This window comes from Dendropsophus ebraccatus, unplaced genomic scaffold (assembly GCF_027789765.1).
Source record: "Dendropsophus ebraccatus isolate aDenEbr1 unplaced genomic scaffold, aDenEbr1.pat pat_scaffold_1664_ctg1, whole genome shotgun sequence".
Lineage (NCBI taxonomy): Eukaryota > Metazoa > Chordata > Amphibia > Anura > Hylidae > Dendropsophus > Dendropsophus ebraccatus.
The window spans coordinates 528-17,908 of record NW_027209088.1 but is presented as its reverse complement, the minus strand read 5'-3'; the positions used below and the strand labels follow the sequence as shown (position 1 = coordinate 17,908).

The window sequence follows — 17,381 nt, the reverse complement described above, 5'->3', positions numbered from 1 at the left end:
GAGTCACTTTAAAATCGCTCCATTCCCAGGCTTATAGCGCTTTTATCCTTTGGTCTATGGGGCTGTGTGAGGGGTCATTTTTTGCGCCCTGATGTGTTCTTTCTATCGGTACCTTGATTGCGCATAGTCGACTTTTTGATCGCTTTTTATTACAATTTTTCTGGATTTGATGCGGTCAAAAATGCACAATTTTGTATTTTGGGATTTTTTTGCGCTTACGCCGTTTACCGTGCGAAAACAGGAATGTGATAAATTAATAGTATGGGCGATTACGCACGCGGCAATAGCAAACATGTTTATTTGTTTACGTTTATTACATGGGAAAAGGGGGGTGATTCAGACTTTTAATAGGGGAGGGGGCTTTTGATTGAAAACATCACTTTTTTTTTAACTTCTACACTTATACTAGAAGCCCCCCTGGGGTTAGGTTTATTCCCCCTGGGGGACTTCTAGTATAAGTACACTGATCTCTCTCTGTTGCAGCCGAAAACAAACAAGTGCGAGCCGGGATCAGCGCCATTTTGGCTGAGACCCCGGCCGGCATCAGTGACGCAGATCGCTCCTCCGGGACAACATGTTTAACCTTCTAGATACCACAGCCAACATTGACCTCGTCATCTAGGTGGTTAAATTTTGAATGCAATTAATTCACCATGACACACTCACAGGGTGATTGTCTAAAAAAAAAAACAGTGAAAAACAAGTAGAAATTTTTATTAACATCAATCCCCCCATTTTCTTCCTTTAAGTAAACAAAAAAACTAAACTTCAAAAAGTAATTTCTGGCACCATGTATTGAAATGTCTGACCTAATATGAAATTAAACTCATAAAGAAAGCATGCATTACAATGCGATTAAAAAGATATATATATATATATAAATATACCAAAATGGCGCTAATAAAAACCAGAGGACAGCCTTTAGTTATAGGTTTAAGAATAGGGCAATGCAGAGAAATTATATTAATGTTTTTTTTTAAATGATAAGATAAGTTAATCCTTTAATAGTCCCACCATGGGGAAATTCAGTGTGTTACAGCAGATAATACAAATACAAAAAGCTGCTAGGTAAAGGCATTGCAGTGACAGTAGGTCCAGTGAAAAAGGTAAAAAAGATACAAAGGTAGAAAGGATATCACAAGCTTAAAAGAAATACTTCAGTTCTCCGTATAGAATGATCTCTGAGTTTTGAAAGATGTGAGAGCCGAATTTCCTGAACCGAGATTCGTTCCAAACATTGCAAAAAAGTTGGTTTGCTACAAAAGCGAAGTTTGCAAAGTTCAGAACAAGTACGGAAGATGGCAGCCACACATCTAAAAAAAACAAAAAAAGGGATTTTCTTACCTGTCCATGTTGCCAGGGTGTCCTTCTCCGCATCTTCTGTGTCTTCAGCCATCTCCAGCCCATTCAGTCAATCACTGACTGAGACGGGATAGCGCTGCAGCCAGTGAATGGCTGAGCAGGAGAGTGACAGCCTACTCAGCCAATCACTGGTTGATTGATACAGGACAGTGTCGCGGACAGTGATTGGCTTAAGGCCGTATTCGTCTGTTACCAACGATAATCCTCTTGTGTATTGGAAGGCAGCGATCAGCCGACATGAACAATGTCTGCTAATCGTTGCAGTCATTTGTCTTTCAACATGTTAATATAGCAATGATCTGCTGATGTTGCCCCCTGGGATAGGAACGGCAGCAGCAGATCGCTGCTATCCGCTATGGGCTGCCCGGACGATCTAGCGATCACCCGGGCAACCCCCCCCCCCCCGCAGCTCCCCACAGCCCCCCCTGATAGCGCTCGTATGCTCCTCTATGTCCCCCCGTGTAATAGGGGCTTTAGAAGGCAAGAGTGACAGCCTACTCAAAGTGAACATACATTTTAAAATTGGTTGCTTTACTCATTGTTGGGCCGGGTTTCATGGAGTGAGTGGAGTAAAAGATTCTGGAGGCCGACCCCTTATCTTTATAGAACATGTGTTCACTAGAGATGGGTTAACCTCAAGCACACGCGGGTTTGTTTGAACCCGAGAGTGCATCATTTAATTACCAATGGATGCAGCCCTAAGGCTGTCTGGAATACGTGGATACAGGCATAAGCCGTAGGCTTTATCCATGTTCCAGGACTCCCTAGGACTGCATCCAACTTCCCAAAGTGTGCCTGAGGTTCACTCATTTCTAGTGTTCACCCATTTTTAGTTTAAAAATTGTAAATTGTTTTTAACCATTACACACCCAGGAGATAGAATAGATAAAGTCTATAAAAAATATTTATGAATCTGAAAAAGAAATAGATCCTGGCGACAAGTGATTGGCTCAAAAGTCAGATCTAAATGGTGTCATCTTTTGCTGGAACTTTGCGACCGTTCTTGTGTTGGAACGTGGACCTATATGTCCTTGGTCAAAATGACTTTTTAGTAGAAATACATAAAATGCACTGTGTTATGAAGAACAAAGATTGATTATACATCAAAAGAAGATTATTTTTTTTTGCTTTTCTAGGCTATGAAAGGTATTCTGGGCAAGACAGACCTAGATACCAACTCCTTGGAGATATCAGGCTGAGCCACTTAAAAATTCCTTTTGAGTTACAAGTTAATTGGGATTATAAGCAGTGTAAATTAATTCCTTGTTAATGTTATCTTGGGATTTACAGTGACAACACTTCTTTAACTTTTTTTTTCTTTTCTGTTCACAGTGCTGGTATTGGCATTGGTTTCTATGGAAATAGTGAAACAAATGATGGTGTATATCAAGTGACCTACTCTCTCATGAATGCCAACCATACATTGACCTCCATTGACCTGCTGGTGAGTTTTGAGCATACATTGCACACATCACATAAACGTTACACTGATTCATGGGTGGTCCACTATGGTGGCAAGACATGGATCAACACAATAAGTTTTCGTTGAAATTTCCTTGAAAATTCCTTTACGCAAATTCAGATTTCTGAAGTTGGCTATATACATTAGATAAGCTGTCTGAACCCAGCTGTCTAAAGACTACAGGGGCTTCTTGACTCTCCTCGATAGGAGATGTCGACACATTAACATGTTTGATCTTTGTTTGACCCAAATTATGGAATCACAGGGACTCCATATGCTGCTACAACTGTAATACCATGAATGACATTTTTTTCATAGATTTACTTGGAATCTGTAAAAACAACATCCATATGCCTGTCTGTAAAATCAAAGACACATACACAGTATAGTATATAGTATAAGCCTATAGCAGGCTATAGAAGAGGAGTCCTAAACCTAGCCCGGTAAATAGGTCCTACATAAGAAAAATCTGAAGTTGACAGCCTGTATTCCTTTTAAATTAGAAACTATACTAAATTGTTAATTAGCTGTTAGTAATAATTTCTCCCTTTGCGCCATGTCCCCTTGTGCCTCCATATAGTAAGAGGGCCCCGGTGCCTCCATTCAGTAATAATGCCCCAATTCAGTAATAATGCTTCCTGTGCCCCATATAGTAGTAATGTCTCCCTTTAGTAATAATGCTCAATGTTCCCCCATTAAGTAATAATGCCCCTCTGTGCCTTCATTTAGTAATAATGCCCCCTGTGCCCCTGTCCCGCACTATAGGAATAGTATCCCCTGCCCCACTGTGTCTCCAATCAGTTATAATGCCCACTGTTCCCCCATATAGTAATAACACCTCAAGTTTCCATTCAGCATTAATGCCCCCTGTGCCCTCAGATAGTAATAATGCCCCTCTGTGTCTCCCTTCCAAAATAATGCCCCCTGTGCCTCCTTTAAGTAATAATGCACCTCTGTGCCTCCATTCAGTAATAATGCCCCTCTGTGCCTCCATTCAGTAATAATGCCCCCTGTGCCTCCATTCAGTAATAATGCCCCCTGTGCCTCCATTCAGTAATAATGCCCCCTGTGCCTCCATTCAGTAATAATGCCCCTGGGCCCCCATTCAGTATTATTGCCCCCTGTACCTACCTCATATAGTAATACTGTCCCACCTGTGTCTCCCTTTAGAAATAATGTCCCTCTGTGCCTCCATTAAGTAATAATGCCCCTCTGTGCCTCCATTCAATAATAATGACCTCTGTGCCCCCATTCAATAATAATGACCCCTGTGCCTACATTCAGTAATAATTCCCCCTGTGCCCCCATTCAGTATTAATGGCTAGACATCCAGGAGGTCTAGGAAGCCCCTGTGCCCTGCATGTGTGAGATTCCTGCTATAGAAGCTGTATTCAAGGATCCAAGTTCTTCCTACATCAGATATCCAACTAACCATCCACAATCACTGGTGGTATCGGCTGTATTTGTTCTTTGGTGCATAGTTATCCCTGGAATTATATAGGAACTATTTGCATTCTTCACTCAGGCCTTGTTGAGCATTTGCCATCTATTTAATGACATACACGGATGGTAATACAGTAACACTGCCAAAGAGGAAGACAGATTCTACAATGAAACAAAAAGGACTAAACAACTAATAAAGGTCTCGCGCACATCTAAGAAACTTCAAAGGGCGTTCAATCTTTTTAATTCATACAATTTTTTTTGTATTTCTCTACGAGACACTGTTACTTTGGAAAAACCTTAGTGTAGAATCTGACAGTGCAGCAATAAATCCACAGATGGATAACACATCCTATTCAATAACCTGTATCTGGGACCTGGAAGTTGACCTAGGTTGCCTTGAGGTAATCCTGGGATTGTGTTTCGTAGGACTACCATACTACCGAAACAAGAAAGACTTCAAAGCTGGATTTATTTTGATCTCTTAATTCCTCAACATCTAACATTCTTAAGGCGGCTATATTCCTGAAAATAACTTACTCTTCCCTTGCCTTTAACTTTCTCTTAAAATCTCAATCAAAGTAGTCAATGGTATTTAAAGGGGTACTCCAGAGATTTTTTTTTAACAAAATTGGTGGTGCAAGATAATAATACAGATCTGTAAATGATTTATATTTAAAAGAAATTTAATCCACAGTTTTAGTTGATGTATGTCCTAAGAAAGTCATATAGTTATTTCCAGTGTGACACAGTGCTCCCTGCTAAATCTACCAGGTATCATTGAAAAAGTGGCAAACATTTTGTATAAAATGAGTTTGTGCCTCCAAATAGCAATAATGCTCATTGTTCTTGTATTCAGGGCAAAAAAAAAAAAAAATCTTTTTCTTTTTAATACTAGAAAACTGGCTTCCAGGGAATGATAGACCAATTCTGTTTTCTGGGAAAGTCAACTTCTCCGAACCACACCTCCAGAGCACATGAAGGAAAAAAACTCCCTACAATGACACCTAAAGCATAGATACTGTATAAGGCCCTTGGGGGAGATTTATCAAACATGGTGTAAAGTGAAACTGGCTCAGTTGCCCCTAGCAACCAATCAGATTCCACCTTTCATTTACCAAAGAGTCTGTGAGGAATGAAAGGTGGAATCTGATTGGTTGCTAGGGGCAACTGAGCCAGTTTCACTTTACACCATGTTTGATAAATCTCCCCCCTTGTGTCCACATATAAAGCATTAAAGGGATATTCCAGATGAAAAAAAACATATATTTTGAAATAAACTAGTGGCAGAAAGTTATAAAGATTAATAAATTATCTCTTTTTTTTAAACTCATCCCTTCCAGTATTTATCAGCTGCTGTATTCACTGGAGGAAATGTAGTTCTTTCCAGTTTGACACAATGCTCTCTGCTGCCACCTCTGTCCATGCCATGAACTCTACAACAGAAGCAAACCCCCAGAGCAAACCTCTTCTGCTCTGGCCAGTTCCTAACAGAGGTGGCAGCGGAGAGCATTGTGTCAGACTGGAAAGAATACACCACTTCCTGCAGGACATACAGCAGCTGATAAATACTGAAAGATATATTTTTTTAAATACAAAAGTACATGTAACTTGCAAATCTGTTAAACTGTTTACCACCCGTTGAATTGTAAATATTATTTTTACTGAGGAATACCACTTTAACCCCTAGACAACCTAGAACGTACTGGTATATCCTGGAAGTCTGTGCCCAGACAACCCTGACGTCCTGAGCCATGAAGCATGCTCCGGAGCGGAGAGCGCTTCATAGCAGGTTGGGGGCCGGCTGCAGTGAGCAGCTGGCACCTCACCGGTAATGACACGCTGCAGCGTGACATTAACTCCTTAAACACCGCGATCACAGCGCGGCCCAACGTTTAAGTGTAAGTGACAGGGGGAGTCCCCTGTCACTTACTGTTCGGGACCCCTGGAGTGTTACTGCAGGGATCCCGATCGTTAAAACGGACCGCCGGAGGTCTCTCACCTGCCTCCGTGCGGTCCGATTACCGCTCTGGTCACTGAGCCTGCACAGGCAGGCTCAATGAGCAGAGTGCCGATAACACTGATCAATGCTATGCCTATGGCATAGCAGTGAACAGTGATAAAAATGAAAGTAATCAATGTACAAGTCCCCCAAAGGGACTTAAAATGTAAAAAAAAGGTTAAAATCACTAACACACTACCCCAAAACCCCTCCCCCAAGAAAAGTTAAAATCACCCCCCTTTCCCATTATATAAATACAAGATATAAAAATAAATAAATAAACATATAATATACTGTAGCGTGCGTAATTGTCCGATCTATTAAAATATAACAAGCGTCATTGCAAACGGCGTAGACGAAAAGGGAAAAAAGTGAGCGGATTACCGAATTTATGTTACCTTATATATAAAAAAAAAAATTATAATAAGTGATCAAAACGTCCGATCTTCACAAATATGGTATTAATAAAAACTAGAGATCATGGCGGAAAAAATGACACCCCATACAGCCACATAGGTGAAAAAATAAAACAGCTATTAATATTTAATTGCCAAAAAAAAAGGATTTCATAAAAAAAAAATATATAACATTAGAGAATCTGTGTAACCTGCATATGGTTGTGTTCGGACTGACCTATAGAGTAATAGTATCATGTCACTTTTACCATATAGTGCATTACGTAGACACAGGAACCCCCCAAACGTTACCATATTGCGTTCTTTTTTACGATGTCATCTATTTATATCTTCATAAATAATATATTTGGGATTCAGTCATACATGTTATGGTAAAATGAAAGACGCCATTACACAGTACAACTATTCCTGTAACAAACAAGCCATTACATGGCCTTGTAGATAGAAAACTGAAAGTGCTAAAGCTCTTAGAAGGGGGGGAGGGAAAAACAAAAGCGCAAAAGATCAAAATTTGTGCGGTCCACTGGGTCATTTTGGGCCTGGTCCTCAAAGGGTTAAGGTAAACTGTGAAAACAACTTGCTCAGCGGAGGTTGGTAGTAAGTCCTTTGCTGTAGACTTATTGCATCAGTAGAGCAATTTTGGTAATCCCAATATGTTCTTCCAGATGTGAGCTACAGTATCTATAGTTTGTTGTTTTTTTTAACCCAGAGATTCCATCCTCATCCTTCTCTTTATCATCAAGTTTCAGTATTCATTGTGTCCACTTTAACTTGTAAATCCTAGAGTCCTAACACTCCACAACAAATGCTGAAAGTAGCCTCCTCTGCTGCGGACCTCCTGCCTCCTCTATTATCCCAAGGGGGTTACTTGTCACCAAACATTAAAACAGCAAGTCATTCATGCAGAACTGTGTTGGTTTATTGTGTATCATAAGCCTCTGGCAAAAAAAAAAGAAAAAATGGCTCTGCTATGCATGGCGATAACTATTTGCAGAGGGGAAGGTCGGGGGTTTGCTTTCTGTAGTAGTGATGTGGACTTAGCCCTCGTGCCTTTAGGTGTTCCAGGACTGTGACATAGTAAAACTGAATTTAAGGCAGAGCCATGAATTGTCTTTTTATGGTGTCAAATGGACACCATGCAATGCTTCTCTTCTCCTGTGGTGGCGCTGCAGGGCAGTTGAACCCTTTTGTCAGATATCCACACTGCACACACAAGTGATATAATTAGCTGCAGCAGCTTGCCAGCAGAAACGGCAGTTGGGAGCCTTAGCAACCAATAGGATTACTACTTTCATTTTCACAGGGAGCTGAAATCTGATTGGTTGCTAGGGCCAGCTGCCTCACAACAGATCCACAGAAATAAATACAGCAAGGGTACAAACTCACTGGGCGTATCCGCAGCGAGTTTCTGGCTGCGTATTCGCAGCGAGACCCACTGCAGATCCCTGCCCTGTACACTCTATGGGCAGACAAACTCGCAGCAGGATGGACATCCCGCTGCGAGTTTGTCAGCAGCCCGCCCCGTTTACCCCGTTACATCACCTGGTATATGCTCCAGCGGTGCGGGGTTAACAGGGCAGGCTGCTAGCCTGTCTGCCCATAGCGTGTACGGGGCAGGGATCCGCAGCAGGTCTCGCTGCGAGTTCGCAGAGACAAATCCGCTGCGGATACACCCAGTGAGTTTGTATCGTAACAGTGTACAGTGTATATACAGTGTATACAGTAAGGGCCTTACCTGCCAGGCGGTGGTGGTGTTGGGAAATGTATACAGTAAGGGGGTGTTAGGGAATGTATACAGCATGGGGGCTACCTAGGGGGGGCGGGGTTACAGCATGGGAGCTACTTGAAGGGGGGAGTGTATACAGAATGGGGGGCTACCTGCAGGGGGGAGTTTAAGCAGTATGGGGGCTACCTGCAAGGGGGTGGTGGTGGTGTATACAGTATGGGGGCTACCTGCGGGGGTGGAGTGTATACAGTATAGGGACTACCTACAGGGGGGTGGTGTATACAGTATGGGGGCTACCTGCGGGGGTGGAGTGTATACTGTATAGGGACTACCTGCAGGGGGTTGGTGTATACAGTATGGGGGCTACCTGCGGGGGTGGAGTGTATACAGTATAGGGACTACCTGCAAGGGGGGGGGTATAGAGTATGGGGGCTACCTGCAAGTGGGGAAGTGTATAGAGTATGGGGGCTACCCGCAGGGGTGGGGGTGTATACAGTATGGGGGCTACCTGCGGGGGGAATATACAATATGGGAGCTACCTGCATGGAGGGAGTGTATACAGTATAGGAGTACCTGCAAGGGGGGGGGGGGAGTGTTGTATATAATCAGGCTAAGCATAACACTACCAATGTTGTACATTACCAGGCTGTATATAACACTGCCAATAATGTATATAATGCTGTATGTATTTAGGATGTTTAAAGTTTTTAGTTTATTTCTAATGTGCATACGCTACAATTTACATAAACAGTGCAGAACTGTTGGGGTATATAGTGTATAAAGGGGTATATAGGGCTTTTGCCATAGATTTGCCTCCTGGGCGACCTTGGAATAAATCTTATTAACACGCTGACACAGCGCCGGGTACATTTTCTAATATATATATATATATATATATATATATATATTTATATATCTCATGTCAAATAATTTTGCTTGTAATAACCTTTGTGATCAGATCCAGCATTGCAGCCAATGTAAGTGAAGGGGTTGTGGTATGATCCACAAGTGGCTGTTACTGACAAGAAGTCCACCCTGGATCGATTTTTTTGCAACTCTCAGGTCATGCTGGCAACCAGACATGACCTTATTCACTTACATTAGCCGCAATGCAGCACAATGCCCGAAAAGTGCTATCTTTGGCCGTGCTGCTAAAGCCTTATGTTTATACAAGGTATATAAATGATGCAACTCTCCAATAGACTTGTTTATTTCCCTCCTTCGCCATTTCTCACCGTCTTTTGAGATTTCTCCATGCTGTCAGTGCAATGAAACATTGTTTACAGCCTGGGGCTCTGTAAATCCGAGCTCACTGAGAATCAGGTCAGCTCTCCAGCCTCATGATATAAAGAACAGGGGTTCCTTTTCAATGACGGCAAGCAGAGATCTACAAAATGGTGATGAGTGAAAGTAATGGGCATACTAGTTATCTGACTTTCCATTATACATTGATTTATATTACTTGTTATATGTGTATGTCTGACACCCTCCTAAAGGAAAGTATTTCACGACTAAGAACTCGGAGTCTGGGCCCAAAGATGTAGCAAAAAGATTGTGGGGTCTAGTGCAAAACCTGTAACAGGCCCCCACCTACCCTTGCACATTATATTACTGGAGCCTTCTAGGGTAGAGGTCTTCTACAACAGGCCCCCACCTATCCCTGCACATTATAATACTGGAGCCTTCTAGGGTAGAGAGGTCTCCAACAACAGGCCCCCACCTATCCCTGCACATTATAATACTGGAGCCCTCTAGGGTAGAGAGGTCTCCAACAACAGGCCCCCACCCACCCCTGCACATTTATAATACTGGAGCCTTGTAGGGTAGAGGTCTCCAACAACAGGCCCTCACCTATCCCTGCGCATTATAATACTGGAGGCTTCAAGGGTAAAGAGATCTCCAACAACAGGCCCTCACCTATCCCTGCACATTATAATACTGGAGCCTTCTAGGGTAGAGAGGTCTCCAAAAACAGCCCCCACCTACCCCTTCACTTCATAATAATGGAGCCTTCTAGGGTAAAGAGGTCTCCAACAACAGGCCCCCACCCACCCCTGCACTTCATAATACTGGAGTCCTCTAGGGTAGAGAGGTCTCCAACAACAGGCCCCCACCTAACTCTGCACATTATAATACTAAAGCCTTCTAGGGTAGAGAGGTCTCCAACAACAGGCCCCCACCTAACTCTGCACATTATAATACTAAAGCCTTCTAGGGTAGAGAGGTCTCCAACAACAGGCCCTCACCTAACTCTGCACATTATAATACTAAAGCCTTCTAGGGTAGAGAGGTCTCCAACAACAGGCCCCCACCCACCCCTGCACTTCATAATACTGGAGTCCTCTAGGGTAAAGAGGTCTCCAACAGGCCCCCACCTATCCCTGCACATTATAATACTGAAGCCTTCTAGGGTAGAAAGGTCTCCAACAGGCCCCCACCTACCCCTGCACATTATAATACTGGAGCCCTCTAGGGTAAAGAGGTCTCCAACAGGCCCCCACCTATCCCTGCACATTATAATACTGAAGCCTTCTAGGGTAGAAAGGTCTCCAAAAACAGGTCCCCACCTACCCCTGTGCTTTGTAATACTGGTGTGTTTTGGAGTCCACTCCTATCTATCACCACCTATAGCTATTCCCATGTCCAGACCCAATCACACAGATTATATATGTTATTTTCTGGCCAAGCATGCAGTATTATTGACAAGAGGCCATTGTAACCATTGCATTACATTCTTGTAGCCCTTACTGTTAAGCCATACTTATAGGAAGTATGAGGTTAAGACCAGCAAGGGATTAACATACCGCAAGCTGCTCAGGGTCTTTAACTCTTCCTGAAGTAAATCAGTACTGAAGATTTTATAACATTTCAGGAGACAATTTCACTACTTCACTAATACGGGCCTTGTAGCCAAACAATCTGTGGTGTAATATTAGGTGCAGGAAGGATCTACGAGCAGCAAGAATAAAATAATAATAATGTGCCTAAAGGGACATTCCCAGTTTTTACATTTATGGAATATCCTCAAAATTTGTCGTAAAAGACTGATAGATGCTGGTGCCACCTCCGGGACCTCAACATATGGGGAGAATGGGAGTTCCTGACCTCCATCTACCTGGCATGTCGGCCGCAGACCGCCACATCCACACAAAAAAGACCTCTCCATAGAAGTTACTTTAATACCCAATTGGCAACCCTTCCATTTACCCTACACCTGGATGCAGCAGCTAGGGGACACCTATTCATGTATACTGGTGGTTGGGGGAATCCCCATTCTCCACATATGCAAGGATTGCAGAGGTGAGGCCCACATCTATCAGACACTTAGGACATTATCTATAAATATGTCATAAATACGCTGGTGATATCCCTTTTACTTATAACTTTAAGGCTTAACTCACTCTGGATCAGCATAGAGAAACAATGTTGTATGGTTACCCATACACTTCCCCATCATTCACATCTCTCCTTCCCAATAACCTTGGTCTGTGTTCCCACCTATATAGTGTATCTTTACTCCTGTCTGTATACAACACCACCCATACATAACCAAAGACCTCTGTGCAATGTACAGCCGTCAGAACAAGTCAGTTATCAGTGGGGCCATAGCGAACAACCGCCGTTGTTCACATAGAGTTCAATGCAGTGCATTATTTTATGACAAGAACGGCCGTTGTTTTAATCGCCAATAATGGGCGTTCTTGTCTTAAAAATACATAGCCTAAAGACTATGTTGGCACTATTTGAAAAACAAAAACAAACTTTAAAAACACCAAGTATTATATCCAATTTTGCCGGGGGTGTAAGAAATCTCAATATCACAAATACATGGGAACAGAAGGAGCATTTGGGTGATATCTAGTGATGAGTTCTTGAATGGATATGGCTAGTGATGACAGCGGCTGGAGAAGTTGGATGCAGCACTAGGGAATCCTGATAAACAGGGATACAGCCACAGGATGTAGCTATGTTTCCCTGGCAGCTGCATCCAAACGTTCTGCAAGTTCCCTCACCACTAGCCTTAGTCCCTCACCAATAGCCTTATTCCCTCACCAATAGCCTTATTCCCTCACCAATAGCCGTATTCCCTCACCAATAGCCGTATTCCCTCACCAATAGCCTTATTCACTCACCACTAGCCTTATTCACTCACCACTAGCCTTAGTCCCTCACCAATAGCCTTATTCACTCACCAATAGCCTTATTCACTCACCACTAGCCTTATTCACTCACCACTAGCCTTAGGGCCCTATTCCACCGGACGATTATCGTTAACATAATCGTTAACGATCTCAAACGACCGCTATTGCGAAAGACCTGAAAACGTTCACTCATTTCCATGGAACGATAATCGTTACTTATGATCGTATTTGCGATATAGGAATGTGGAATAGGGCCCTTATCCATTCACCACTAGCCTTATTTCCTCACCACTAGCCCTATTCCCTCACCACTAGCCTTATCCATTCAAGAACAGGATATGTTTTCCTACTTGTGATTCGTTTGATTAAATGTTGATATAAACCATCTTCATCTTCATCGGTCTCTGTTCCCACAGATCTCAGACACAGTACAACTTCTCACCTCCGTAGTAAAGAGCGACCTGACTCAGCTGGAGGAGATTTTCTCTAAACGGACGGATTTTCTGGTCATTGTCCGGAACACTAGGAGAGAAGTGGAATCGGTGGCTCAGCACTTGGCAGAACTTTCCTTCTGGAAGGGGGTTGAGCTGAATCCAAATGCTGTGGCAGAACAAGTCAATTTCATTGAAGATTATAGGTGAGAATTTCTAGTATTTTTAGTATTTTTCCTTGCTTTATTACCTGGGCCTGCGCCCGTTGGACCCAGCTGTGGAAAGGAGGATTCTGTTGCTGTTTGTAAATACATGACATTACTTATCTTGTACTGAGTTACAGATTGTGTTACATCACAGAGCTGCATTCACAATTCTAGAGCTGAAATCTTGTTATTCTCAGGATTTTATTATTGGTACCAAGCACTACTGACCAGACTGATCATTGCTAGAATGGCAAACAAAAAAAAACACCAACCCACTTACTATGTCACCCCCATACCATGGAAAAATAGTAGCATCCAATGGACGCTGAAGCAAATTTTGCTTTACACCGCTTGTTACTCCCTTGAATATGAAAACTATACCATAAATATATGATTCTGCTATTCCTCTGTTATTTCTCCAAGGGACGATGCCGCTACACTGACAGTGTCCATTCCACTAGGAATACATCCCAGTGACATGGGGAATGGTTACACCCAGTTGTCAGTTGGGGTAAGGCTCCGTTCACATGGAATTTTCCTCCGCATAATCCCGCCAGCCTCCCTGTCAAAATGATAATCTATGGGAGGCTTGCGCTCCTCCTCTCTCCGCGCTGAAGAATGAACATGTTCATTTTTCAGCACGGAGAGAGGAGGCGCGCAAGCCTCTCAGAGACTCCCATTATGACACGTAGGCTAACAGCATTCCACAGCGGCGAATTCCGCCAGTTTGCTCCGTGTGAATGAAGCCTAAGGCTACACTGGAGGCTACACTGGAGTGACTCTGTCAGTAGGTTTATGCTTTCCTATCTCAGGGTAGCATAAAATAGTGACAGAGAAGCTGAACAGAATGATGTATCACCTTAATTGTTCTGTGCAGCTGATTCAGAGATCTCCTCCTGAATAATGTGGACAATAAGTAGTCCTCTCCACTATGTGCGTGACCCCAAAAGTCCTGAATATTCATGAGAAGCGGGAAAACTCCACCCACCCGCTGCTGATTGGCAGTTATCTATCCATGCTGTATATAGGCAGTCAACTGTCAATCAGCAGCTAGAGGGCGGGGGAGGGATGCGTCACCAATCTCATTTTCCTGCATATTAGGAGAACGGCTAAAAAAAATGATGTAAGTAATACACGAATAAACCTAGTGACAGATTCCATTTAACTACTGCAGTCCACAAGATTACGTGCAACTCGGTGTGAGACTTTGTACTGCAGCTGTGGCTCTATAGTTAAAATTACATGGTTACATCATAAACATGTGTATGTAGGCCAGGCCTTATTAATACATTTCCAGGAGGTGCAACAGAGGGATGTGACAGCACAGTTAGTGTCTGAACAAAAATGGAAAAAATTTCAGAACTCCAAATTCAGATCCTATATTATCAATGTTTGAGAGAATAAAGGCTCTTTTTGGAGCAGCGGCATCTGAATTTCTATTTTTGTATTCATATGGAACGTCTGGATCGCATCCTGTGTGACGTGCAACAATTTTCTTTAGCTCCCCCTGTGTTCCTGATTTCTATGTTTAGCATTTTAAGTTCTAAGTATGGTGCAGAACCCCCAATTTGATTTTTTCTGCACCGTGCAGATTATCAGTCTGAGTCTAATGACTGTTTCCATTCTCAGGCAGCAGAATTGTGAATGCAGCTCTAGGTTATAATACTGACGGGAAGGTTAGCACAACTAATGCTACGTAGTTTTACATAGTGTGAACATAGCCTTAGTGAGAAAATATTCACTTTCAGACCTATATCATGCTCAAAGCTGTAAACATGATCAGACGGCTGATAAAGTTATAAAAATTTGTTTTCCTTCTGTGCAGTTCTCCTCCCTTCCTCACTTCTCTGTGCGTGAAAAGGCCTCTGTGACTCTTAAGCCTAAAGAGGATGTACCACCAGGTACGTCCTCTTTAACCTGACACAGGGATAGAACGGCGCCGTCACGGGGGTTTTTCGAACAGCGGCCCGGTTCCCCTGTACGGTGCCGTTCTTTCCACAGTTACTGGCCGGTGCTCAAGCACTGGAGGTAGGCTGGCCCGGCCCCTCCCCTCTATGACGCGGCTCCTTTGATTCTAACGGAGGCCTTGGATTAAAAGCAGCTTTCCGAAGGTACAAGTGGTTTGGGGGGGTCAGATTGTGGGTACAGAGTCGCTTTAAAAGCAAAACATCATTTAAAATTTTGCACACAGCCATCAGCTAAGAGACCAGTATCACTTGTTTTATCTCCCTATCTATCTGTCCATTTCTGAGTGAAAGATAGTACTGATGGATCCCCTTTAAGATCCATCTTTCATCCGTTTGTTATGTAGGTTAACACAATCTCTTGTTCTCTGGCACCAGCAATCTCATATTGCGAAGAGGCTGACTGTAGCATTCTTCAATTATTGATAATAAGTCCAGAAACAAATTCTGTTCTGTGTCTACTACATTATCTCCAGCTCTGTTTGAATGACTGTCATGGTGGCGAGCATTTTGTTGCATTTTGTTCCCATCTTCTAGTCTGACTGAGGACAGTATTTGGCTATGTTCACACAATGTTTTTTCAGCTCCGTTTGAAATGACGTCCGTTAATTTGAGTCTAAAATAATGGACGTTTTTTAGCAGTCTGTCCTCCCCTTAGTGCAATGACTGGTGTTGGTACATTATTCTAGTTTGGGGTTGCTAATTGCCCTTTGGGTATGTCTTAATTTAAAAGTCCATTTAAGTCAATAGTAAAAACGGAGAAAGAACGATGACAAAAGAAGAACTGTGTGTGAACAACAAATATAAAACGTCCGCTGTTTGCAAAAGACGTCCGAAAACAATGTTCATGTTCATTATTTTGATGTCCGCGGCAAAAACTTCAGTTTTTCAATGCATTGTATGCATTGGACGTCTGTCCTCCAATTGACTTCAATGCATTGCCATTGCTGTCAGTGAAATCGCAGCAAAAACGGAGGTTTTTTAAATAGCTAAATCGGATGTTTTTTCTCCATTTTTGACGTTGTGTGAACATAGCCTTAGTATGTTCATCTTGTGTTTTCACAGACCACACTAACACATACTGATTATTAAGATTATTATTATTATTATTATTATTATTATTATTATTTTTCGCTTATTGGCTTCTTATGAAATTTGTGTCTGAGATAGTGATAATTTTTTTAAACAGTACTGGCTGGAATTTGCCTAAAAAAAATACTCCACTCTAAATTAGCCGCCATGGCCGTGCATGTGATGCTGCAGCCTATCACTGGCCTTAGGGGTCTCTTATTGCTGCTGAGGCCTTTGATGCTGGATTAGTAGCACATTTAGTGGGTGATTTTTTTTTTTTGTCTTATGCTTGGCGCTAACCTAAACTAAAATTTTACTAAATTTTGATAAACACCTTTCATGATATCTGCAATAGATGCACTAAATAAGCATTTTCCTCCTTTACATAGTCTTCCTTTGTGATGCACTGTAGTCTATATGGACTCTCCTATCCATTTTCCTCACCACCGCTGCTCTGGTAGTCAGCACATCCATGCTATAATGATTCTACACAGACTCGGCTTGGTGTGTTGACCTTTGACCTTGCATTTGCATTCAGTACATCCAATAATAAAGCTCGACCGGTTGAGAATGAATTATTGTGCTCACAAATCATTGTTGTTTTTGCAGCCACAATTTGTATGAAGCATTAACATTATCTATGCTTCTAATACACCAGGCCTGCACCTAAATCATAGAGGCTGCATGCAATAAATCTGATGTCAGGCAGAACACGCCTGTGTCTGTCCCACGCTGTCACAAGTATTTCAATGTCCATTTTCCTTTGCTTTGTGTATCCGCAGGTGGCTGGCTTACATACTGCTGCTTCTCTTGGATCTGATTATCTGTCTATTCACCTTACTCGGCCTGGCCAAGCAAATCAAGTGGCTTGTTATTGTGTGAGTATGCCCCTTGTGTTCAGCAGGTGTAATGCAATCAGTGAGGATGTATACTGTGCATTTGAGTCCTGCAAATTGAATGTATAGAATTGACTGAACGTAATTTTTAGTATGTTTGGCCCATTACACTCAGCGGCTGGGTCAAACAACAGCCGCTGTGTTACATGTTCACCCAGCTAATACTGCAGTATCGGCCGGATGAACATTATTTTATTTTAATTGGAATGCAGGCATATTCGGGTGAGCCTGCACTTCAATTTACCATAAAGTACGTCCAG

The 17,381-nt window shown here is 42.5% G+C and overlaps 1 protein-coding gene across 1 annotated transcript; it reads left to right on the top strand.

Moving 5' to 3' along the window:
- Positions 1-1,015: 1,015 nt before the first annotated feature.
- LOC138775492 (protein tweety homolog 1-like) lies at positions 1,016-17,103 on the top strand (the record flags this gene model as incomplete). The annotated part of the gene is made up of 4 exons (XM_069955945.1): positions 1,016-1,068; positions 2,695-2,806; positions 12,970-13,190; positions 17,008-17,103. Coding segments are annotated over exons 1-4 (482 nt in total), but the record flags the coding sequence as incomplete, so codon positions are not given.
- Between the last annotated feature and the right edge of the window lie 278 nt (positions 17,104-17,381).